General features: G+C 36.3%; 1 protein-coding gene across 6 annotated transcripts in view; it reads right to left on the bottom strand.

Annotated features, from left to right (window-relative positions):
- Positions 1 to 26,064, bottom strand: part of LOC106091696 (muscle calcium channel subunit alpha-1) — a 479,054-nt gene that overhangs the window by 295,020 nt on the left and 157,970 nt on the right. For 5 of the 6 annotated variants that reach the window (XM_059370821.1, XM_059370825.1, XM_059370826.1 and 2 more), the window contains 5 exons: positions 8,588 to 8,813; positions 7,254 to 7,464; positions 6,896 to 7,203; positions 6,779 to 6,837; positions 6,522 to 6,669 (listed from right to left, as the gene is read on the bottom strand). In XM_059370821.1, coding sequence (XP_059226804.1) covers positions 6,522 to 6,669; positions 6,779 to 6,837; positions 6,896 to 7,203; positions 7,254 to 7,464; positions 8,588 to 8,813 — 952 coding nt within the window. The remainder of the gene's footprint in view (positions 1 to 6,521; positions 6,670 to 6,778; positions 6,838 to 6,895; positions 7,204 to 7,253; positions 7,465 to 8,587; positions 8,814 to 26,064) is intronic. The other variant, XM_059370822.1, reaches the window with a different exon arrangement.

Below are 26,064 nucleotides of genomic sequence, written 5' to 3' on the forward strand. Positions count from 1 at the left end.
AGTTCTGCAAGCATGGACAGGTACCTTAAAGGTTCAAATGGTAAAAAAATTGTTTAAAATAACATATATTTATTTTTCCTAAAATGTTCATATGCAGCCGCAAGCAAAGAGAACATAGAAAACGTCAGCAGCGATAGTAACATCGATTCCCAATGTGACAAGGAAGAATAACAAGAAATAAGTCGTCCTCAGAAGTTTGGATTTTCTTTTTAAATAAAATATAGAAAATATGCTGTCTTTTCTTTTCAAAATGTTATAAGACTAGTGGTAACACTTCAAACCTCCTCGACCATCTAAAACGAGCTCAACCAATTGACAATGCATTATGTGGATGATTTCCTCCGACGTTCAACCATTTAGCATTGTTGAGGATACAGGATTTCGGGTATTTGTGAAATGCTTGGATCCTCGATTCGTTTTACCATCACGCAATACCCTAATGAATGTCCATATGGTTGACTTGTACACCGAAACAAAAAACAAGTTGGATAAATTCTATATAATTAAAAAAGAGTTTACATTACATTTACAGATAATGACAGCACTATGATAAAAGCATACCTTGCTATGCGCATACTGTGAATCTGGCCGTTTAAGATGATAGTATCATTGAAAGAATCTTGCTGAAGAACGAATATATCTCTACATTTTTATTGGCAACATCAAAGGCTCCTACGCCGTTAACAACAGATGAATTCCGCTTTTTAAAAGATCTCAAAGATACTCTCACCATTCGATAATGTCATAGTGCTATAATTTCAGGCAGAATGACCCGTTTGAAGTCTAAAAATGTCAATAAGCTGTTAGTTGTGAACAAAAATTATTTGATTACACAACAATTAAACCAAGATACAGTTTTATTTTCAAAATTGACCATGAAATTCAAGACTTTGTCTTATGACATACCACTTTTTGTTGTCACATGTAATTCAAAATGTTTGTCAAATTTGTCAATTTACATACGAATCATCATTTTTGCTATCACACCTGTATGTTATTTTCGCATGATATAACCTAAAAATATGAGCAACTCTTATTTTTTTATGTATGAAAATTATTAAAGTTGCGAGGAAGGTGGTTATCATAAATTTGTGACTGGCAACAAAAACAGCTGATTTCTTTATATTTTTGTCAGAGAAATAGAGCACTCTCTAAGCCAAAAATATTACATGTGCTATTTGGAAAAGCGATATTCATGTTATTTTCTTACAACTTTACATGTGCTAAATTTGACATGTCATAAGAAACCTACATACCGTGTAATAGAGCATTTAGTAGCAAAACGTTAATTTAATTTTTTAACTATTAACATTAACGATTTTGTTTAGATAAAATCCGAATACTATTTACATAAACACATTAAAAAACGAATGCACAAAAAATAAAAAAACAAGTAAAAGCGTGCTAAGTTCGGCCGGGCCGAATCTTATATACCCTCCACCGTGGATCGCATTTGTCGAGTTCTTTTCCCGGCATCTATTCTTAGGCAAAAAAGGATATAAGAAAAGAGTTGCTCTACTATTAAAACGATATCAAGATATGGTCCGGTTCGGACCACAATTAAATTATATGTTGGAGACCTGTGTAAAATTTCAGCCAATTCGTATAAGAATTGCGCCCATTGGGGCTCACGAAGTAAAATAGAGAGAACAATTTATATGGGATCTGTATCGGGCTATAGACCGATTCAGACCATAATAAACACGTTTGTTGATGGTCATGAGAGGATCCGTCGTACAAAATTTCAGGCATATCGGATAATAATTGCGACCTCTAAGGGTCAAGAAGTCAAGATCCCAGATCGGTTTATATGGCAGCCATATCAGGTTATGAACCGACTTGTACTTTATTTGACACAGTTGTTGAAAGTAAAAATAAAATACGTCATGCAAAATTTCAGCCAAATCGGATAGGAATTGCGCCCTCTAAAAGCTCAAGAAGTCAAATCCCCAGATCTGTTTATATGACAGCTATATCAGGTTATGGACCGATTTCAACCATACTTGCACAGTTGTTGGATATCATAACAAAACACGTCGTGCAAAATTTCATTCTGATCGGATAAGAATTGCGCACGCTAGAGGCTCAAGAAGTCAAGACCCAAGATCGGTTTATATGGCAGCTATATCAGGTTATGGACCGATTTGAACTATACTTGGCGCAGTTGTTGGATATCATAACAAAACACGTCTTGCAAAATTTCATTCCAATCGGATAAGAATTGCGCACTCTAGAGGCTCAAGAAGTCAAGACCCAAGATCGGTTTATATGGCAGCTATATCAGGTTATAGACCGATTTGAACCATACTTGGCACAATTGGTGGATATAATAACAAAACACGTCGTGCAAAATTTCATTCTGATCGGATAAGAATTGCGCACGCTAGAGGCTCAAGAAGTCAAGACCCAAGATCGGTTTATATGGCAGCTATATCAGGTTATGAACCGATTTGAACTATACTTGGCGCAGTTGTTGGATATCGTAACAAAACACGTCGTGCAAAATTTCATTTCAATCGGATAAGAACTGCGCACTCCAGAGGATCAAGAAGTCAAGACCCAAGATCGGTTTATATGGCAGCTATATCAAAACATGGACCGATATGGCCCATTTACAATACCAACCGACCTACACTAATAAGAAGTATTTGTGCAAAATTTCAAGCGGCTAGCTTTACTCCTTCTGAAGTTAGCGTGCTTTCGACAGACAGACGGACGGACGGACGGACGGACAGACGGACGGACAGACGGACGGACATGGCTAGATCGACATAAAATGTCACGACGATCAAGAATATATATACTTTATGGGGTCTCAGACGAATATTTCGAGTAGTTACAAACAGAATGACGAAATTAGTATACCCCCCATCTTATGGTGGAGGGTATAAAAAAACAAATAATACCCTATAAATACCAGAATATATTTATGTGTACTATTAGGTATTTCACATGTGTGAACGAAACATTTGCAATGTTTATAGATAAGAAACCTATCTGTTTTGGCTATAAAAACTTAATTTTTCTTCTTTTTTATATAGACCATACGCTAAGAACTACTATAGGCGTCATGTTTTTTTTAAATTTTTGTTTTGTTTGAACAGCATGTTTGTGTGCTGTTCTTGTTCAAATTAGCATTTTTTATGAAAAATTCCATTAATTATGACTATAGAAAATTAGCCGATAGTATCGATAGTTTTAAATCAAACTATCAAAAATATCGAATGGGGGCACTATCGACAGTTTGCCAGCTCTAAGCTGTATCCCTTAATGTATAAATTCATTTACAGATAGGAGCAGTTGGCTAACAACACAATACTGTGTTTAGTGCAACTCTGATTTTGAGTATGTAACTAGTTATGGCTCTCAACTATAATGCATTCATTGCCCAGCTTCAGAGATGAGCTGGATCATTCCGGCGCATAAAACCGATCGCAGTGGAAACGCCGAAAAATCGGTCTCTAGCATTCCCGCTTACTCAAATCTTATTTTTTTCTAGACGCGCTTCGTTGTCCCAGCCCTTTAGGTTCACGCTTGGCAAACATTTACAATTTCGTACTTTTTAGTACATTAACGTACGAAAATCAAAAAATCCCGTCATATCACGCGCCTATCACCCAAGACCAACATGTGTGCCAATTTTAATTTTTCTAGCTTTAACCGTTTGGGCTACGCGTTGATCACTAAATCGCGCAACTCTTTTATACATATAGACTAGCATACCCAGGTCCGTTTCGCCGCCCCTGCTGCCACTTATGCAGTCAACATTGAATTTACGGTGACAGTCATACCAAAATTTTATTGAGCCCCAGGTACACCTTTCAAAAAACATTTTTAATTTAACTTTTAGCATGGTGTACACGTGTGCAATATTCCCCATGAAGATTGTACCAGTTTAGCACTTAGTAGCTGTCAACACTAGTTTATGTTTAGGGTTTATGAACAAATTCCGAAATACGTGTGGGCACATAGAATATACTATCTTTGTGTATCTGTATCCCCAACCTCTTATATTGTGCCTATTTCAATAGACTTACCTTCGCACTAACCTCCCAAAACCTCTCATAATCGAGAGGATTTCGCGATGGAAATGACACCCACAATACTTAAATTTCTGATTCGATCCACCTCTCATTTGAGGCCCGTGATCAAGCAACTTTCTCTCTTATTTTTTTTTTTTTTTTTTGGGGACCAACTCAATTATGGTATGGTCTTTTTGATAATGGAATATCACGTCTATCCACATGACGATGGTGGCTGATGCACTACGTGGACCGTCAGATTTAATAATGTCGGCCAAAATGCTCCGACCTTTGTATTGGCCAGACTGTGTGTAGTTTCCAGGAGGCCACCGTAGCGCAGAGGTTAGCATGTCCGCCTATGACGCCCAAGCATGGGTTCGAATCCTGGTGAGACCATCAGAAAAAATTTTTAGCGGTGGTACTATACCAAGTTAAACTTTTCTCCATATAGGTGTCGCAGTGCGGTACTGCGTGGAACAATCAATTCTCAAAATCAAACTCAAATAGAAACAAAAAGTTCATTCAATTCAAGACAGGTTGTTTGATCATCCCTCGTTACTGAATGAAACGAGCGAGTTCGAACATTTATGTTTGATTACTAATGAAGTGACTGGAACTGAATGTTCGGGTCGAGCAAATACGAAAACAATCACTCTCCGTTCATCCACCCAATCAAGAGCATCGACATAAATCGAGTCGCCGAACAAGTGTGCTTGAAAATCTTAGTACACGCTGCAGTTCTCTGATACGTAGATATATATAACCTATCCTTCAACTATTTCGACGTTTGGATGTTTTTAAAATTTCCGTTGCCTAAAGCAACGGCTAAAAAATAGCAATCAGCTATTTTTGTTGTCAGTCAAATGAAAGCAACCTAACCCCAAATTAAATTGTTATCACAAATTTATGATTTAACCAGCTTTTCACAATTTTAACAATTTTTACTCTAAGAAAATCAGCTTTTGCTCACATTTTACGGTTATTCCATACGAAAATAACATAAAAGTGCGATAGCATAAATGATTAAACGTATGTAAGTTGACAATGTTGACAAATATTTTAAATTAAATATGAGTACAAAAAGTGCCAAGTAATAAGACAACTACATGCCGTGTAATAGTGCCTTAAGGTGTTCTTACCAATTTGTCATATTTTTTCTTCTTACTCATTAATCATCATTGGGAATTAATTTGAAATTTTGTTGTTGTTGCTTAGCCATTTTTTTTTTTTGACTTCACGTCTCTAGAAAAATTTCTTTCAATTGATATTAAAACCATTAAAATACTATCAGCGGTTTACAATAATTTTGGCCATCTCGCGTTTATAAACATCTCCGCCGTTTAATGTAATAAACTAAAAATGTCGGCACATAGAATGCCGAACTATTACTTCCCACATACTGTGGGTAGATTTGCTTGCCCGCTGTCAAAATAAAACATTGGCAACTGCCCGCTACATTCTACATTATAATGAAATGATGACGTCGTAACTCATATCACTCACCCCTAACACTGCAATAGTAAAGCATATAAAATACTAAGCTTATACAACTGCTATTTCTCCTACTCTCATATACTAGCCCCATATTCAACACCCTCACACCCTCTCTTTTAACATGCCCAACGCCAAGCACATCTAATTATTCTCTTACTCTCACCTTTTGAATGCTCTCATAGCAAGCCACTGCATTCATACAATTAAATGATGCTTAAGTAAAAAACAACAATAATTTGTTGAGTTCAGCCATTTCGAACACTTTTGTATTTGTTAATACCTAAATTTACGAATTTTATGAAATCCCTTCTTATCTCGCGCCATGGACCCAAGACCAACATTTGTGCAATATTCCATGGTTCTAGTTTTAGAGGTAAGGGCTGGGCGCTGACAAGTAAATCAATCACGCGACTCTTTAATAAATAGAATAAGACTATGTTTAAATATTGGATGGAACTCAAGGTAAGCCATCGGATTAAAGTAAAGCTTCTTTCTTGTAATATGTGAAAACAAAAACAAGTCATAGAACATTGGAAGGGATATAGTAAATACGTATACTATTTTTGCATGGTCTAAGTAATATAAAGGATATCATACAGGGTGGCTGATGAATATTGCTACAATGATGAATATTGCTACATTTTTTTTTCGGTGTATGGAATACATTTTTCTTTTATTCATGTTAAATTAAATTATTAAATTAATTATTAAATTATTATTAATTAAATTAATTAATTAATTAATTAAATTAATTATTAAATTATTATTATTAAATAGAAAAAAAGTTATTACATTTTTTTTTGGTAGCGGCTTTCATCAGCCACCCTGTATAATTCAAACCAAGGTGACGATGAATATTAACAACTGTTGCAGCGAAATATTATTTTTGAAAACTGTCTTCAACCGAAAAATGTTACATATAAATAATTCAAATCATTTCTGAAATCATCTATATATACAAATATCCAACAATAACTCCGTAGTGAAGATTTAACTAACGGTTACCTGTTGTTTTGGCCAAAAATGAAAAACGCGCTTCCCTCAGGGATTAATTTTTTTTGTTCATTAATGTTTGCATTAGTCATCCGACGAGGAAGTGAAGAGACCCTAGGTGGCATATCGCTTGCACCAGCAAGATTGATTTCTATATCTCCTTTAATTTTAAGTTTTCGTAAGACATAAATTAAAGGATGAAATGTGTTTTAATGCAATGTCGTGTACGTGATAGGTTTTGAAAATTTAAGCACGTAGGTAGTACTTACCGTCTCCCTCCTCGTATGAATCTTCATTTATGTACCTCTCAAAATCCATTTCGGAATCTCTGAAATTAATAATATATAACGATATTCAAAATCAACAGCAAACAAAAGAATTCCTACATCTTGTATTGTTCTTGGTCAGTTTCGGCATATTCGCCATCTTCAATGCTCGGAGTATGGGATTTATTTTGGCAAATATCCATATTCTCCTGTGGCTGTTCCTCCTCTTCCTTGTCTACGGCGGATAAGGAGTCAGCATCTGCCAAGTTGTCCACAGCGATGGCCAAGAAAACGTTTAACAGAATGTAGTTGCCGCATATGAATAAAATTATATAATATACACAGGCGAGTATCCCAATAGAGAAAACACCTCCATAAGCGCGAATTCCGTCGTACATAACAACATTCCAATCTTCACCTGTCAGTATCTTTGGATTTCTGTTAGAGTAAGCCAAGAATTAATGTATGAAATACTAACCTGGAAGACAGTTAGTAAACTTTGATAGAAGCTGTCGAAGTTGGAGCGGGGTTTTTCCTCTTCTGGTTTAAATGTAAAACGACCGCCAAACACTTGCATGCCGAGCAAACCAAAAATGACAATAAACAGGAAGAGCAACAGCAATAAAGATGCAATCGACTGAATGGAGTTCAATAGAGAAGCTACTAAATTAGAAAGTGAATGCCAATATCTGTAAAGGAAATAAAGTAAGTATATTTGAAAGGGAAGTAAAGTGAAAGTTGTCCACTGGATCTCAAAGAACCCCTCAGACTATAGTAAATCACACCTTTACTCTATGACCCAATAAGCATCGTTAATGGCAAAATTTTCAATTGTAACTAAGACTATCTCAAAAAAGCATGAACGACAATTTTTTTAAATATGTTTAGGCGTCCCCGTCATATTATTTCAATATGTGTCGCAGACACTAAAAAGGTGGGTTTCTTGGTAAAATTTTACAAAGTTTGTGTTCTTCAATAAAGTTAGTAGTTTTGATTTACCTGACAATCGTTTAAATGCGAATTTGTTATTTCTGTCAAAAATTAACAAAATAGTAAATTTCCTTAAAGTTTTCTACACAAATTACTTTTTTAACGGCCAATCGTATAAGTTCGAATTTCATTTAACCGCCAACAATCTTTCGAAAACTATAACCATTTCCACTAACATTTTTTTCTTTACCAGCCACAAAAAATAAATACAAAAATAAGTCTTGTTTCAGTTGTCTATCACATATATTGGGTTGCCCAAAAAGTAATTGCGGATTTTTCATATAGTCGGCGTTGACAAATTTTTTCACAGCTTGTGACTCTGTAATTGCATTCTTTCTTCTGTCAGTTATCAGCTGTTACTTTTAGCTTGCTTTAGAAAAAAAGTGTAAAAAAGTATATTCTAAGTTTTATTAAAAGTGCATTTACTTTCTTTTAAAAATCCGCAATTACTTTTTGGGCAACCCAATATGTTGAACCCTTTGTGTGTATTAAAAAAACTGATTTTCTTACTCATATATTCACATAAAAAGTAACAAAAAATATGTGATTAAATTTACACTTAAGAGCCAATTCTGCTGCAGGAAAACTGAATGAGAAAAACTGTCACCTTTTGACTTTTAAACAAATTAAAGATAAATGCGATCATCGCTTTGCTGCAAAAAAAGGCGTGCAAAACTTATTTTGGGAGCTAAGTCAAAATTAAGCCAAGTGGAAATTGAAAGTTGTTTTAAAAAACCAATATGTTGGTATAGCTATAACTTTGACCCCTGTCGCTGGATCACTCGTACACTGGTGTGATTTAAATTTATTAAATTTACTTACTTTGTTACTTTGAACACCCGAAGCAAACGCACGCAACGCAAAACTGATACTCCTAAGGGTGCCATCAATTCACTGCCTGTTAATACCATTTCGGTAATGCTGCCTATCACGACGAAGCAGTCAAAACGATTAAACAAGGATACAAAATACCCTTCAAAGCCGAGACTGTACATTTTCAAAATCATTTCACAGGTAAATAGCGCAATAAAAAATATATTTGTATATTCTGGAAGAAAAATTTTCTAGTTAGTGCTATAAATATCTTCTTATATATAAAAATCAATTTGTGCTTGTATGTTTGTTTGTGTGTTCCTTATAGACTCCAAAACGGCTGAAACGATTTTCTAGAAATTTTCACAGATGGTGCATAATGATCCCGTGGTGAAAATGGGGTACTACATTTTTTGACATCTGGTGGGGGAGCGGACCCTCCCCCCCCTAAATTTCGGATCTCGGTAATGGGTGATGCGATTTAAGCGAAATTTTGTGCGCTTTCTTAGAGTAACATAAAGAAACAATATTAGTATCCAAATTTCGGATGGGGTACATATGGGGGCAGCCACACCCCAAAAATCTACCAAACATATATATACACCAATCATGACAATATGGGACTTATATGAAAGGTATTTAAGAGTAGAAAACGTATCTGATATCCAATTGTCGGACTTAGTGTTTGGGGGACCACCCCAACCTCCAAAACACCCCTAAATCGGACATGTTTCCCGACCGTGGCAATATGGGACTCAAATGAGAGTTATTTGCGAGTAGAATACGAATGTGGTATCTAAAAGTGGGACCAAGTTTCTGGGGGTGCACCCCTCCCGAAAACACCCCCCAAGCAGGACTTATTTACTGATCATGGCAATATGGGGCTCAACTAAAAGGTATTTAAGTGTAGAAAACGTATATGATATCCAAATGTGGGACCAAGTGTATGGTGGCGCCCCTTCAATAGCAATATGGGGCTCAAATGGAAGGTCTTTGGGAGAAAAGCACGAATCTGATATCAATATTCGGGAAAAAGTGTGTATGGGGCCACCCCACCCCCATAACACCACCCATATAGGACGTATTTGCTGACCAATCCAATATGGGGCTGTATATATATACACGAATTTGATATATATTTTCGGAGCCAAGTCACTGAACGTCCGACCCATCCCCCAAAACATACCTGAAACCGGTTATGTTTGCTGACTATAGAAATATGGGGCTCAAATAAAAGGTATTTGGGAGTAGACCACAAATCTGATATCAACATTTGAGATTAGAAAACGAATTTGATATCTAATTTTGAGGTCAATGGCAATATGGGGTTTAAATAAATAAATGGTGTTTGAGAGAAGAGAACGATACTGATATTATATTCTGGGTCAAGAGTCTAAGGGACCACCTCACCCCCACAAAAAACCTAAATCGGACATCATGACAATATCGAGCTGAAATAAAGACTTTTAATGATGGAGTATATCTACACCCAAACGTTAATGACTCTAAACCCTCCGAGCGAATTCATAGACCAGTAAAGATCATATGGGTTTCAGATAAAGGCATTTATATTGTTATGCTTTTGCGATATACATATATAATTTTTGTAGCGTGGTATTTCACTAAAAGCTCTTTAATTGTCGAAAATAAATATTCAAAGGATAATTTTTTCCAAATAAAGTAAAAGAAGGCGCAGCGGAGCGGGTCCAGTTCTGCTAGTTGTATATAATGGGTTATTTTTTTAGCTTATATCTTTTTGGTTTAAACAGCTCACGCACGTTTGTGTTGTTTCATTGTCAAACCTCTTCATTTTGGTCTATAATTTAGCCATGAATTGTCCTACAAACGAACAACGCTTGCAAATAATTGAATTTTAATATCAAAATGCGTACTCTGTTCTTCCATTTTTCGACGAAGCTCATTTTTGGCATAATGGGTACGTAAATAAGCAGAATTGACGGTTTTGGAGTGAATATCTGTAAGAAGCATTGCAAAAGCTACAAAAGCATCCAGAAAAGTCACAGTTTGGTGCGGTTTATGGGCTGGTGGCATCATTGGATGGTACTTCTTAAAAGATGATGCGAATCGTAACGTTACTGTGAATGGTGAGCGTTATCTTGAGATGATAACCATCTTGGTTTTGCCCAAAATGCAAGAGCTGGACTTGTAGTAACAATGGAGAACTTTTTATTTCACGTACGGGACCGGTCAATTGGCCGTCTAGATCATGCTTTTATCTTTATCGACTTTAGGCTAATTTTTATGGGGTTATGTTAAAGCTCTTGTCTATACAGACAAGCCTGCTTTAATTGACGCATTGGAAGACAGCATTGAGATACCGGCCGAGATCTTGGAAAGAGTATGCCAAAAGTGGACAAAGCGGATTAACCATTTAGGCGTAGTCACGGTCAAAATTTGCATGAAATAGTCTTCAAACATTAAACTATATGGACCGTATTATTGATTCAAATGAAGATTCAAGCATTTTTCTGATTTTTTGTTTGTTTTTTAATAAACTTTACTATAGCTCTTAAAAAAAAACCCTAAATCTCTATTTATAAAAGAGTGTTGTGATTGACCATCCCAAACGGCTAAAGATAGATATTCGTACATTTAGGTACTAAATGGTACCAAATAGTGCGAAAATGGCGACAGTTTGGCCGGGACGAACGAAGGAATAAGAATTATGAAAAAATATTAGCGCACAAATTAAGAAGTGTTACGAAAAAATTAAATTTGGAATAAAAATAGGGATAAATAGTACTATTTGGTACTTTGTTTGTAAATTGAGCTAGAGCCTTGAATTTTGAAACATAGGAACGTTAAAGGTGAATGGATGAGTTTTTAGAAACTTGTATATTTAGGTACTAAAAAAGTACCAGACAGGTACGTATTGGGTTTACTTTGCATAGCACGATAGGGTTGAGGTAGAACTTCGAAACTTGACAAAAAATAAATCTGTTGAGAAATAATAAGGGTGGAAAGAATAAACTTGAAAATTAGTAGTTGAAACGGAAGAAAGCGTACGTTTAGTACCGCAATTGATACCATATGGTACTTTCCTTACGGATTGAGGTAGAGCTCTGAATTTTGGAACCTTGCTCCACTGGGGCAACCTAAATGAGGAGACGTTATGCGTTTTTAACATTTGTACATTAAGGTATCAAAATGGGAAACAATTTACGAAGTTTGAAGTTTTTTGAAGATTGACTACGCATAGGGCGATTGGATTAAGCTAGATTTCCATGAACTAACTTTAATGACAACTGTTGCGAAGAAAAGTCACTAGAAAGAACAAATAAGGAACATAGTTCTGCAAACAAGCGAAAACGTACGTTTGGTGCCGCATTTGGTACCATCTTTCGGATTAAATGATTTTTTTTTTTCAATAATTGGAAACATTTGGTACCAATAAGTGGAAAAGGTACCAACATTTAAATAAAGTTCTGTAATTGGCACTATTTGGTTCTTTCTTTGCAGATTGAGCTGCGGCTTTCAAGATATGAATATAGAGACATCTTAAAAGCATATATTGGGCTACCCGAAGACTTTTTTAGATTTGTATATTTTGGTTCTAATAAGAACAAATGGTACTTCTTTTACTATCGGTTTGAGCTGTAATATTTGGGTCTCTTTGACCCAAGAATAGCAATGCATCTTCGGGGCTAAGCCCTGGTAATGATGACAATATCAACAGGATTACGACTGCACTAGTGGGGTCTTTCGAAAATCGTTTTCCTCTTCGAGAAAGAAAATCAGCCCAAGATGACCTGGGAGATTCGAAGTATTAGGGAAGAGGTCCGCAGACTTTATTACAGATCACGACGTAAAAAAGCGAAAGTTTATTGGTATGAGTATTACACACGGCTCAAGGAATATAATAAGATTTTCAGAGCGGTAAATCGTGCCTCCTGGAAGCTTTTCTGCAACCACGTGGTTAGCGTTAATGATGCCAGTAAGATGAAAAAGTTTCTCTCAAGAACCCATGTCCAAACTGAATAATAGCGAATGCTGACGAGACTGCTATAGTCGTTTCACACAAAGACGTAAAAGAGGCAGAAAAAGTTATGCAATATAAGTTTAATGCAATCTGTAGACGGTGCCACGACAATGGCCTTATAATAGACTCCAACAAAACAAAAATAATGCACGTTAGGCCTCGACACATTTCTCATTCAGATATTGAGATAACGATAACGATTATTGTACAACAAAGATTGAACTAGTTGATACAAATAAATGTTTGGGTGTGCATTTAGATCATAATTTCAAGTGGAAAGTTCACATCGAAGAACTTACTCAAAAACTACGAAGGACCATGTTTGCTCTATACCTTCTAAGCAACTGCTGACGATATTATGTCTAAAATCAAGCCTACATCTCTCTGGACGAATCACAATTACGACATGGAATCACAGCTTGGGGCAAACCAAAGCAATGTAGGCTGCTCCAAAAGTATATAAGTATATATAAAAAATTCTATACAAAAATCCAACCAGACAAACCAATCAAAACACACCAAGGGATCAAAATCTTTTTAAATCACTTGGCATCCTGAACATTGGAGGCATCTACAACGCGACCATTTGTCGAGAATTCTACAACTCTGACTTTCTACAACACTCCAGAGACACCCGAAGTGGGCTCTATGGAAAATACCATATACTCAGGCACAATAACGACTACGGCAAATTCTCACTCATCACAACTCTACCAACTATGTTAAATAAATTCCCATTGATTCTATTAATTTTTATTTGAAAATTGCCTAAATTTCAATAACGACTGTAACTAAAAAATATATTAAAAAATTATGGAACCAATTAATTTTTTAATTAAACACATTTTTATTTTAATTTTAAATTGAAAAAATTTTTGTGATATTTTTTTTGTGTAGGTACAATAAGGATATAATTGATGGATGACTAAATGATCTATTCACTAATCGTACACGACTAGAAGATTTGTTTTCGAAATTCGTACATTTAGCTACTAAACCGTACAAAATGGTATTTTCTTTGCAATTTTAGCTATAGCTCTGAAATTTGGGATACAGGGACACTTTGTGTCAACTGGAAGATTTTTTTTGAAATTCGAACACTTTGGTACTACAACGTGCAAAATCGAAAATTTTTTTATGGATTGACCTAGAGCTCCTTGACTTTGGATGCTGGTACACCTTGACAGCATATATCAGACAAAAAGATTTTTTTTTGAAATTTTTACATTTTGGTATTTCTTTACGGATTGAGCAGGAGCTCTGAAATTTGCGATTTAAATACACCTTGATAGCAAATATTGAGTGACTAGAAAATATTTTTGAAATTCGATCACTAAGTTACTAAAAAGTTCAAAGTAGTTTCCTCTTTACGAATTGAGCTAAAGCTCTTGAAATTGGGATACAGTTACACCTTGATTATGTACATTAGTCGACTACAAGAATTTTTTGATATTCGTGGATTTAGGTACACAAAATGTATATATGCAGTTTAACTATTTAGTTGTTGTTGTACACTGAGGCGACATCCCTTGCCGACGAAGGACTTTTTTTTTTAGTAGTAAACTTCTTTATTGAATATTTTCATAAAAATACATTTCTTTTTTTACAATTCTAAGAAGTAATTTTATAACTTAGCGACAATGTAAAATACGTCTGTCGCATTATATAAGCATTTGCTTATTTAATTGAATTCATTTATTAAAAGTTGCCTATATTTATAGCTCATTTCGAGATAATTTATTAATTTGTGCCAATTTTCTTCTTCTGTACCATCAAGAGTGTTGATTATTTCCTCATCGTTCAATATCGGCTTTCCGAATGATATCATTCTAAATTCCCGAAGTAGGACGAAGGACTTTATCAGGTCAATGCGGTGTTTTCATTTTAAAAACAATGTTTTTTTCTGATTAATAATTTTGTTTCATATTATATTCTCTTTTAAAAAACTTCAATCTTTTTGTTGGATAAATGAATTTTCATTTAAAGAGAGATATGGAGAGTAAATCACGCGTACAATCTCATTTTCAATTTGGCCATCACTGGTTAAGGTACTTAAAAGTATCAATACGAAAGTACGAAACTGGCGACTGTTAAACCAGCGCAATCGGATAGGGCTAAAATAATGATTTTGGGCTCAAATTAAAGGCCGTCCGAAAAAAAGGGCAAACGGGTAGAGCTAGAACTTCGAAATTTGGCTTAAATGATTGTTGTTGCGAATAATGGGGTGTAGATAGAAATGGAGGCCACCGTGGCGCAGAGGTTAGCATGTCAGCTTTTGACCCGGCGTGAGCATCACAAAAGTTTTAAGCGGTGGTGGCGTGCCGCATAGCGACACCACTTAATAGAGAAGTTTTAACAGGATACCTCACAAATGGTGAGAGTATTAGTATAGGGATCTACTAATACTCTCTTCATTTGTGAGGTATCCTGCCATGTTAAAACTTCTTTTTAAGTGGTGTCGATATGCGAAACGCCATTCGGATTCGGCATTAAAAAGAGGCTCCTTATCATTGAACTTAAAAACTTAAATCGGACTGCATTCACTGAGCACCTGTTCCTAAAAGGAATGTTGATGGAAATTTGTGATTCTGCCAAGTGATTTTTTCACAAATCGTAAATTTTGGTAATAAATAAAGAGTGATTTGTTAAGAGCTTGATAACTTTTTTTTTAAAAAAAACGCATAAAATTTGCAAAATCTCATCGGTTCTTTATTTGAAACGTTAGATTGGTCCATGACATTTACTTTTTGAAGATAATTTCATTTAAATGTTGACCGCGGCTGCGTCTTAGGTGGTCCATTCGGAAAGTCCAATTTTGGGCAACTTTTTCGAGCATTTCGGCCGGAATAGCCCGAATTTCTTCGGAAATGTTGTCTTCCAAAGCTGGAATAGTTGCTGGCTTATTTCTGTAGACTTTAGACTTGACGTAGCCCCACAAAAAATAGTCTAAAGGCGTCAAATCGCATGATCTTGGTGGCCAACTTACCGGTCCATTTCTTGAGATGAATTGTTCTCCGAAGTTTTCCCTCAAAATGGCCATAGAATCGCGAGCTGTGTGGCATGTAGCGCCATCTTGTTGAAACCACATGTCAACCAAGTTCAGTTCTTCCATTTTTGGCAACAAAAAGTTTGTTAGCATCGAACGATAGCGATCGCCATTCACCGTAACGTTGCGTCCAACAGCATCTTTGAAAAAATACGGTCCAATGATTCCACCAGCGTACAAACCACACCAAACAGTGCATTTTTCGGGATTCATGGGCAGTTCTTGAACGGGTTCTGGTTGCTCTTCACTCCAAATGCGGCAATTTTGCTTATTTACGTAGCCATTCAACCAGAAATGAGCCTCATCGCTGAACAAAATTTGTCGATAAAAAAGCGGATTTTCTGCCAACTTTTCTAGGGCCCATTCACTGAAAATTCGACGTTGTGGCAGATCGTTCGGCTTCAGTTCTTGCACGAGCTGTATTTTATACGGTTTTACACCAAGATCTTTGCGTAAAATCTTCCATGTGGTCGAATAACACAAACCCAATTGCTGCGAACGGCGACGAATCGACATTTCACGGTCTTCAGCAACACTCTCAGAAACAGACGCAATATTCTCTTCTGTACGCACTGTACGCATTCGTGTGGTTGGTTTAATGTCCAATAAAGTAAACTGAGTGCGAAACTTGGTCACAATCGCATTAATTGTTTGCTCACTTGGTCGATTATGTAGACCATAAATCGGACGTAAAGCGCGAAACACATTTCGAACCGAACACTGATTTTGGTAATAAAATTCAATGATTTGCAAGCGTTGCTCGTTAGTAAGTCTATTCATGATGAAATGTCAAAGCATACTGAGCATCTTTCTCTTTGACACCATGTCTGAAATCCCACGTGATCTGTCAAATACTAATGCATGAAAATCCTAACCTCAAAAAAATCACCCTTTAGTACTAAATAGTACGAAATAGCGTATTTACTTTTACAATGAACGCAGACGGGTAAAATTAAACAATTTGGTAAAAATGAGCACAGCCTTCACAAAAAGACGATAAGTTGTACCAAATATGAAATGCTACCAGTAGTGAAAGAAAACGCACTTTAGTGCTGCAATTGGTACTATTTGGTACTTTCTTTGTAGATTGAGCTACAGCTATGAAATTTGGGATACAGGTGCATCTTGGCAGCATGTAGCGGGTGATTAGAATTATTTGTTTTTTGATATTCATACGTTTAGGTACCAAAACGCACAAAATGGTACTTCCTTACAGATTGAGCTATAGTTCTGAAATTTGGGATACAGGTACATCTTGGCAGTGTGTACCGGGCGACTAAAATATTGGTTATTCGTACATTTTGGTACCAAGCCATACAAAATAATAGTTTCTTTTCAGACTTTAGGCTACAGGCACTCCTTGGCGGTATTTATTAACAGACTAGACGATTTTTATACCCTCCACCATAAGATGGGGGTATACTAATTTCGTCATTCTGTTTCTAACTACTCGAAATATTCGTCTGAGACCCCATAAAGTATATATATTCTTGATCGTCGCGACATTTTATGTCGCTTAAAATTTTGCACAAATACTTCTTATTAGTGTAGGTCGGTTGGTATTGTAAATGGGCCCTATCGGTCCATGTTTTGATATAGCTGCCATATAAACCGATCTTGGGTCTTGACTTCTTGAGCCTCTAGCGTGCGTAATTCTTATCCGATCAGAATGAAATTTTGCACGACGTGTTTTGTTATGATATCCAACAACTGTGCCAAGTATGGTTTAAATCGGTCCATAACCTGATATAGCTGCCATATAAACCGATCTTGGGTCTTGATTTCTTGAGCCTCTAGCGTGCGCAATTCTTATCCGATCAGAATGAAATTGTGCACGACGTGGTTTGTTATGATATCCAACAAGTGTGCCAAGTATGGTTAAAATCGGTCCATAACCTGATATAGCTGCCATATAAACCGATCTTGGGTCTTGACTTCTTGAGCCTCTAGAGTGCGCTATTCTTCTCCAATTGGAAAATGAAATTGAAATTTTGCGCGACGTATTTTGTTATGATATCTAACAACTGTGCTAAGTATGGTTTAAATCGGTCCATAACCTGATACAGCTGCCATATAAACCGATCTTTTGTCTTGACTTCTTGAGCCTCTAGAGGGCACAATTCTTATCCGATTTGAATGAATTTTTGCACGAAGTATTTCGTTATGATATCCAACAACTGTGCCTAGTATGGTTGATATCGGTCCATAATCTGATATAGCTGTCACATAAACAGATCTGGGGATTTGACTTCTTGAGCTTCTAGAGGGCGCAATTCCTATCCGATTTGGCTGAAATTTTGCATGACGTATTTTATTTTTACTTTCAACAACTGTGTCAAATAAGGTTCAAATCGGTTCATAACCTGATATAGCTGCCATATAAACGGATCTGGGACCTTGACTTCTTGACCCCTAGAGGTCGCAATTATTATCCGATATGCCTGAAATTTTGTACGACGGATCCTCTCATGACCATCAACAAACGTGTTTATTATGGTCTGAATCAATCTATAGCCCGATACAGATCCCATATAAATCGTTCTCTCTATTTTACTTCGTGAGCCCCAATGGGCGCAATTCTTATACGAATTGGCTGAAATTTTACACAGGTCTCCAACATATAATTTAATTGTGGTCCGAACCGGACCATATCTTGATATCGCTCTAATAGCAGAGCAACTCTTTTCTTATATCCTTTTTAGCCTAAGAAGAGATGCCTGGAAAACAACTCGACAAATGCGATCCATGGCGGAGGGTATATAAGATTCGGCCCGGCCGAACTTAGCACGCTTTTACTTGTTTTTAATACCTACATTTTGGTACTGAAAAGTATAAAATGTTTCTTGCTATATGTACAGCTCTCAAAATTGGAATACAGTTACATCCCGGCAGAATTTATCGGACAACCAGAAGACCTTTTTGATAATTATGCATTTTGGTACTAAAACGTTCAAAATGGTACTTTCATTACGGACTGAGCTACAGCTCTGACATTTGGGATACAGGTTTGTACCGGGCGACTAGAAGATTTTTTTGATATTAATACATTTTGGTACTACAACGTACACAATTGTGCTTTCTTACAGACTGGCTCAGAGGTCTGAAGTTAAGGCTACAGGTACAACTTGACAATATATATTCTGAACCTTAAATTTTTTTTTTAATTCATCAATTATAGTACTAAAGCGAACAAAATGGTCCGTTGTTTTTGATTGAGCTCAACCTATGAAATTTGGAATACAGTTACAACTTGACAGTATATATTAGGCGACTAGAAGATTTTTTTGATAATCGTACATTTCGGAACTAAAGCATTCAAAATGGTACTTTCATTACGGGCTGATCTACAGTTTTATTACTGACTAATACATGTACATCTTGGCGGTAGATTTTTTGAAATGTGTACATTTAGGCACTAAAACTTTTAAAATGTTACTTTCTTTAGGGATTTGCCGTCCTCCTTGAGCAGAAACGTAATCGTGACCTATTGCTTTTCCAATGTCGCCACCACGTTTTTGAATTGGATTTAAAAGATTTATTTAGGGGATAGGTCACGTATACAACCAGAAATTCAAAAAAATCCTGACAAAATACAGCTGCTCAAAAACTTTATCCAGTGTTACTGCCGCAGATATTGAGAGACTGATGGAATTTCACCTACTTAAATAAGCAAAAAAAAAATTACAAGAAGGGACTTTTGAGAATTAATTGAACTTTTGATAATATTTCTTGGTGGAGACCCAGATCATACATTCAAGATTCGACCACCAGGTGTCATGCATCAGCGAGGTGAATGGCGAGAGGAATTTACTTCTTAAAAATATCACTACTTAGTTCCCATTTTGAAATTACTCACACAGAACTTTAACTTTTTGAAGAACAAGAAGACTTACAAAAAAACTACAAAGATATTTCAAGAGGAGCTTTACACAGTTATATCAAGAGCTGTTAACTTAATGACAGACTGTAATGGTTTAGTGACAGAGGAAGAGGAGTGACGGGAAACAGAAGCAGTTGTTATAACGTTATGGTCAGGATCACGACCATATATATCTTGATTGTAACAAGAAAACTTAAAAAAAAGAATTTAATTAATAGCGTTACATTAATGATAAACACAAAAAGTACTTTAAATTGTTCAACTAAATATCGGTCGAATAATGTAGTTACAACCATGTTAGTTTAAATCGGGCGATACATATGGATGGTAGCCATATGCGGATCTAAACAGATTCTGACCAGAGGTGTGAAGACTTCTAATAAAACAATCGTTGCCAAAATTCGCGAGGATTGAAAGTTGTAGCTACTACGGCCTTATAAGTGTAAAGTTGAGCGATAAATATATGGGAGCTATATCTGAATCTGAACCGATTTAGATGACATTTAACAGGGATTTTTAGATAGGTAATACACCACTCCACACCAAAAATCAAGCGATATATGTGTATCTATATATATAAAAGAGTTGCGTGACTCACTGATTGCTGACTGACTGATCACCGCCGCGTAGGTTCAGGTACTTTTTCAAAGTCAATTATTCTAAAACCCGGTGTTCCACAGGGCAGCCATCAAGGTCCAATTCTTTTTAATCTGTTTATAAATGATTTGCCTTGTGTTATTAAAAATTGTTCAATTAACGTTAGTTCAAGACCAACTATACTTAAATCCTAGTTAAATATCAATGTTTTTGTATATATTTATGTTTATATTAGTCTGTAAGGATATATGTATCTATAGACTTAAGAATAATAAATAAAGTACAAAGTGGTACATATATGCCAAGCGCGAACGGAAAGGGCTAGAATTATATCCTTGGACTCACTCAAATTAAAGAGTAACCTGAAAAAAAAATTGAAAATCGTACCGGAAGTGAGAAATAGTACGTTTAGTACCGCACTTGATACCTTCTTTGTAAATTTGGAACATAGGTACACCATGGCAAGCTCAGTTCGGTGACAATAAAAGTTTTTGGAAACTTGTACATGTAGGTACTAAAAAAAGTAACAAAAAGGTACGAAATTTCAAATTCAATTACTTTGGTATCAATTGGTACTTCGTTACAGATGGAGCTAGTGGTATGAAATTTGGCATGTACAATAGGTACAAGAAGGAAATATATAATGGGTGAATAAATGATCCGTTAAAAATTCGTACAATTTGGTACCAAGTGCAAAATAGTATGAAATTGCTTATCTTCGCTTACAGCTATTGGGGACTGCTATAATTAAGAAATGTGACAAACATTATCGCAGTCTTGACAAAAATGCGACATGTGGAAGGAAACGTTCTAACTGTGGTGTAATTGGTACTTTGAAAGAATATATTGGGCAACTAGAAGATATTTTTATTGGCATAAAAAATATCCTGCAATGGAATCTAAATAAGATTTTAAGACCAAAAAACAAAGCGATGTGTGCTTTGCAACCAACTCTAAACGGGTTGGTATGCAAAGCACAGTGATTAATTTGACAAACTTTTGCTGATGATGATACTGGCGGATCAGAAACCGCGATACAGAAAGCCAGTCAAATACTTTGCTTTTTTAATTTTTGCTGTGCTATTCTTTGGATAGAAAGCATTGCACGAAATGGTTTATAGTCGGACAATATACTGCAATGGAATCTAAATAAGATTGTAAGACCAAAATACAAAGGGCAAACAGACAAAACATCATAATTTAATATTATAAACTAAGTATTTACCTAAAATTTCGGAAGTCCTGTATTAAAACGGGTGTAGCGAAGCGGACCACCGGGATGCTAGTAAATATATTTAAAAGAGACGCGTGCCTGACTGATTGCTGACTGACTTTAGCCCAAACGGCTAAAGCTAGCATCACGAAATTTTGCAAGATTATTGGTGTTGGATCGTAGGCATGGGATAAGACGGGATTTGGTGATATTCGTACGTTTCGGTACTAAAACGATCCAAAAAGAGCTAGAATTGTGATTGTGGGCTCAAATTAAAAATCATCTCGAAAACATAAGGATTGAAGAAAAATTTTTGGTAAAATCGTACCAGAAGTCAGAGAAATATTGGGTTGCCCAAAAAGTAATTGTCGGTAATATAGTAGTAATATAGTCAGCGTTGACAAATTTTTTCAACGGCTTGTGACTCTGTAATTGCATTCTTTCTTCTGTCAGTTATCAGCTGTTACTTTTAGCTTGCTTTAGAAAAAAAGTAATATGGGTACCAAATTTGCCAGGAAGATGGCAAAAGGTTATCGAACAAAATGGCAATTATATATTTGATTAAAGTTCATTCTAAGTGTTATTAAAAATGCATTTACTTTCTTTTAAAATATCCGCAATTACTTTTTAGGCAACCCAATAGTACGATTAGTACCGCAATTGGTACTATTTGATACTTTCTTTTGTTAATTGAGCTAGAGCTATGATTTTTGAAACTTAGGTGCACTATGGCAAGTGAGTTTTTGGGCATTTGGCCATAAAGGTGCTCAAGAATTAAAATATAGAGATCGATTTATATGGGAGCTGTATCGGGCTAAAGACCGATTCAGATCATAATAAACACGTATGTTGATGGTCATGAGAGGATCCGTAGTACATAATTTCAGGCAAATCGGATAATAATTGCGACCTCTAGAGGCTCAAGAAGTGAAGATCTCAGATCGGTTTATATGGCAGCTATATCAGGTTATGAACCGATTTGTAGCATACTTGGCACAGTTGTTGGATATCATAACAAAACACGTCGTGCAAAATTTCATTCCAATGGGATAAGAATTGCGCACTCTAGAGGCTCTAGAAGTCAAGACCCAAGATCGGTTTATATGGCAGCTATATTAGGTTATGGACCGATTTGAACCATACATGGCAGCTATATCAAAACATGGACCGATATGGCCCATTTACAATACCAACCGACCTACACTAATAAGAAGTATTTGTGCAAAATTTCAAGAGGCTAGCTTTACTCCTTCGGAAGTTAGCGTGCTTTCGACAGACGGACGGACAGACGGACGGACATGGCTAGATCGACATAAAATGTCGCGACGATCAAGCATATATATACTTTATGGAGTCTCAGACGAATATCTCGAGTAGTTACAAACAGAATGACGATATTAGTATACCCCCTTATGGTGGAGGGTATAAAAAACACGATAGGTTGTACCAAATACTGTAATCGTATCAGAAGTGGAAGAAAACGTACATAAAGTACTGTAATTGGTACTATTTGGTACTTCCTTTACAGATTAATTTAAAGCTCCGAAATTTGGAATGCAGATACACCATGAGAGCATAAAAAGGGCGACTAGAAGATTTTTTTTTAATTCCTACATTTTGGTACTAAAACGTACAGAATGGTACATTCGCAACTGTTTGAACTAAAGCTATCAAACTTGCGAAACAATTACATCTTAGAAGACTAGAAGATTTTTTTAATTCGCACATTTAGATACTAAAACGTACAAAATGGTACTTTCTTAACGGACAGAGGTAACGCTCTCATAATCAGGATACTTTTCCTCGTTGTCAGTATATATTGGGCACTAGAAGAGTTTTCTGAAATTCGTACCTTTAGGTAATAAATAGGATATTATGATTTACCTTAATCGACAATAGCACAAAGACATCTTTAACAAAAGGGTAGAAAAAAACATACGGAAAATGGGAAAGGTACATTAAGTACTATTGCAAATTTTGCCCATGAACATTCCACTAAGGCCTGTTGCTTAGGGGAATGACAAACTTCTCACATATCAATGAGTGCAGTCCGATTCAAGTTTCAAAAGCCGAGTCCGAAAGGCGTGCCGCAGTGCGACACCTCTCTGGAGAGAAGTTTTACATGGCATAGTACTTCACAAATGTTACCAACATTTAGAGTGGAAAACCAACGCTGAAATTTTTTTCTGATGGTCTAGCCAGGATTCGAACCTAGGCGTTCACCTTCATTGGTGGATATGTTAACCTCTGCGCTACGATGGCCTCCACATGAATTGCTATTATAGGTACTATACGGATTGAGCTAGAATCGGAAATTTTGGGATACTGAAAGGGCAACTAGAAAGTTTTTTCCTACATAAAGGTACTAAAATGTACAAAATAGTACTTTCTTTGCGGGTTGACAGTTCAACCTTGCCTGTATATATCGGACGACTAAAAGTTTCTTTTTAAATTCGTGAATTAGGCACTAAAACTTTCAAACTGTAAATTTCTTTACGGATTAGAATAAAGCTCTTAAAATTGCGATACAATTACACCTTGACATTGGGTTGTACCATCGGGGGCAGCGAACGGACTATGCTAGTCTCTATATATATAAAGGAGACGCGTGACTGACTGATTGCTGACTGACAATCGTCTAGCCCAAACGGCTAAAGCTAGGATCATGAAATTTTGCACAAATGTTGATCTCGGATCATAGGCACGGAATAAGGTTAGATTTGGTGATATTCGTACGATTAGGTACTAATAAGTACCAAAAAGTACGAAGTGGTATATATTTGCCCAGCGCGAACGGAAAGGGCTAGAATTATGTTCTTCGACTCAAATTAAAGAGCGACTCGAAAAAATAAGTTTTGGTAAAAAAAAGGAAAATCGTACCCGAAGTGGGAGAAATAGTACGTTTAGTACCGCAATTGGTACTATTTCGTAATTTCTTTGTAAATTGAAATAGATCTCCGAATTTTGAAACACAGGTACACTATGGCAACCTCAGTTGGGTGACCATAAAAGTTGCTGGAAATTTTTGAATGTTTAGTACCTACAGTAAGTAGTATCAAAAATTAAGAAATGGGTGAATTTTTTACAGGTCAGATGAAAAGAAACAAGTAAAAGCGTGCTAAGTTCGGCCGGGCCGAATCTTATATACCCTCCACCATGGATCGCATTTGTCGAGTTGTTTTCCCGGCATCTCTTCTTAGGCTAAAAAGGATATAAGAAAAGAGTTGCTCTGCTATTAAAACGATATCAAGATATGGTCCGGTCTAAACCACAATTAAATTACATGTTGGAGACCTGTGTAAAATTTCAGCCAATTCGTATAAGAATTGCGCCCATTGGGGCTCACAAAGTAAAATAGAGAGAACGATTTATATGGGATCTGTATCAGGCTATAGACCGATTCAGAACATAATAAACACGTTTGTTGATGGTCATGAGAGGATCCGTCGTACAAAATTTCAGGCATATCGGATAATAATTGCGACCTCTAGGGGCCAAGAAGTTAAGATCCCAGAACGGTTTATATGGCAGCTATATCAGGTTATGAACCGATTTGAATCTTATTTGACACAGTTGTTGAAAGTAAAAATAAAATACGTCATGCAAAATTTCAGCCAAATCGGATAGGAATTGCGGCCTCTAGAAGCTCAAGAAGTCAAATCCACAGATCTGTTTATTTGACAGCTATATCAGGTTATGGACCGATTTCAACCATACTTGGCACACTTGTTGGATATCATGACGAAATACTTCGTGCAAAAACTCATACAAATCGGATAAGGATTGTGCCCTCTAGAGGCTCAAGAAGTCAAGACCCAAGATCGGTTTATATGGCAGCTAAATCAGGTTATGAACCGATTTAAACCATACTTGGCACAGTTGTTGGGTATCATAACAAACCACGTCGTGCAAAATTTCATTCTGATCGGATAAGAATTGCGCACGCTAGAGGCTCAAGAAGTCAAAACCCAAGATCTGTTTATATGGCAGCTATATCAGATTATGAACCGATTTAAACCATACTTAGCACAGTTGTTGGATATCATAACAAAACACGTCGTGCTAGAGGCTCAAGAAGTCAAGACCCAAGATCGGTTTATATGGCAGCTATATCAAAACATGGACCGATAGGGCCCATTTACAATACCAACCGACCTACACTAATAAGAAGTATTTGTGCAAAATTTGAAGCGGCTAGCTTTACTCCTTCGGATGTTAGCGTGCTTTCGACAGACAGACGGACGACGGACGGACAGACGGACGGACAGACGGACGGACATGGCTAGATCGACATAAAATGTCGCGACGATCAAGAATATATATACTTTATGGGGTCTCAGACGAATATTTCGAGTAGTTACAAACAGAATGACGAAATTAGTATACCCCCCATCTTATGGTAGAGGGTATAAAAATGGAAAAATAGTACTGGTAACGGGAGAAAACGTATGTTTAGTACCGCAATTGGTACAGTTTGGTAATTTCTATACAAACGGAGCTAGAGGTCTGAAATTTGGCATGTAGGTACAACTAGGAAATATATGATGTGTGACTAAATGATCTGTTCAAAATTCGTACAGAGGTCTAAAATATGATGTCGGGAAAAATATGATGGGTGACTATGATTTTTTTATACCCACCACCATAGAATGGGGGTATACTAATCTAGTCATTCCGTTTGTAACACCGCGAAATATTGATCCAAGTTCCTATAAAGTATATACATTGTTGATCGTCTCGACATCCTGAG

Source organism: Stomoxys calcitrans, chromosome 1 (genome assembly GCF_963082655.1).
Source record: "Stomoxys calcitrans chromosome 1, idStoCalc2.1, whole genome shotgun sequence".
NCBI lineage: Eukaryota > Metazoa > Arthropoda > Insecta > Diptera > Muscidae > Stomoxys > Stomoxys calcitrans.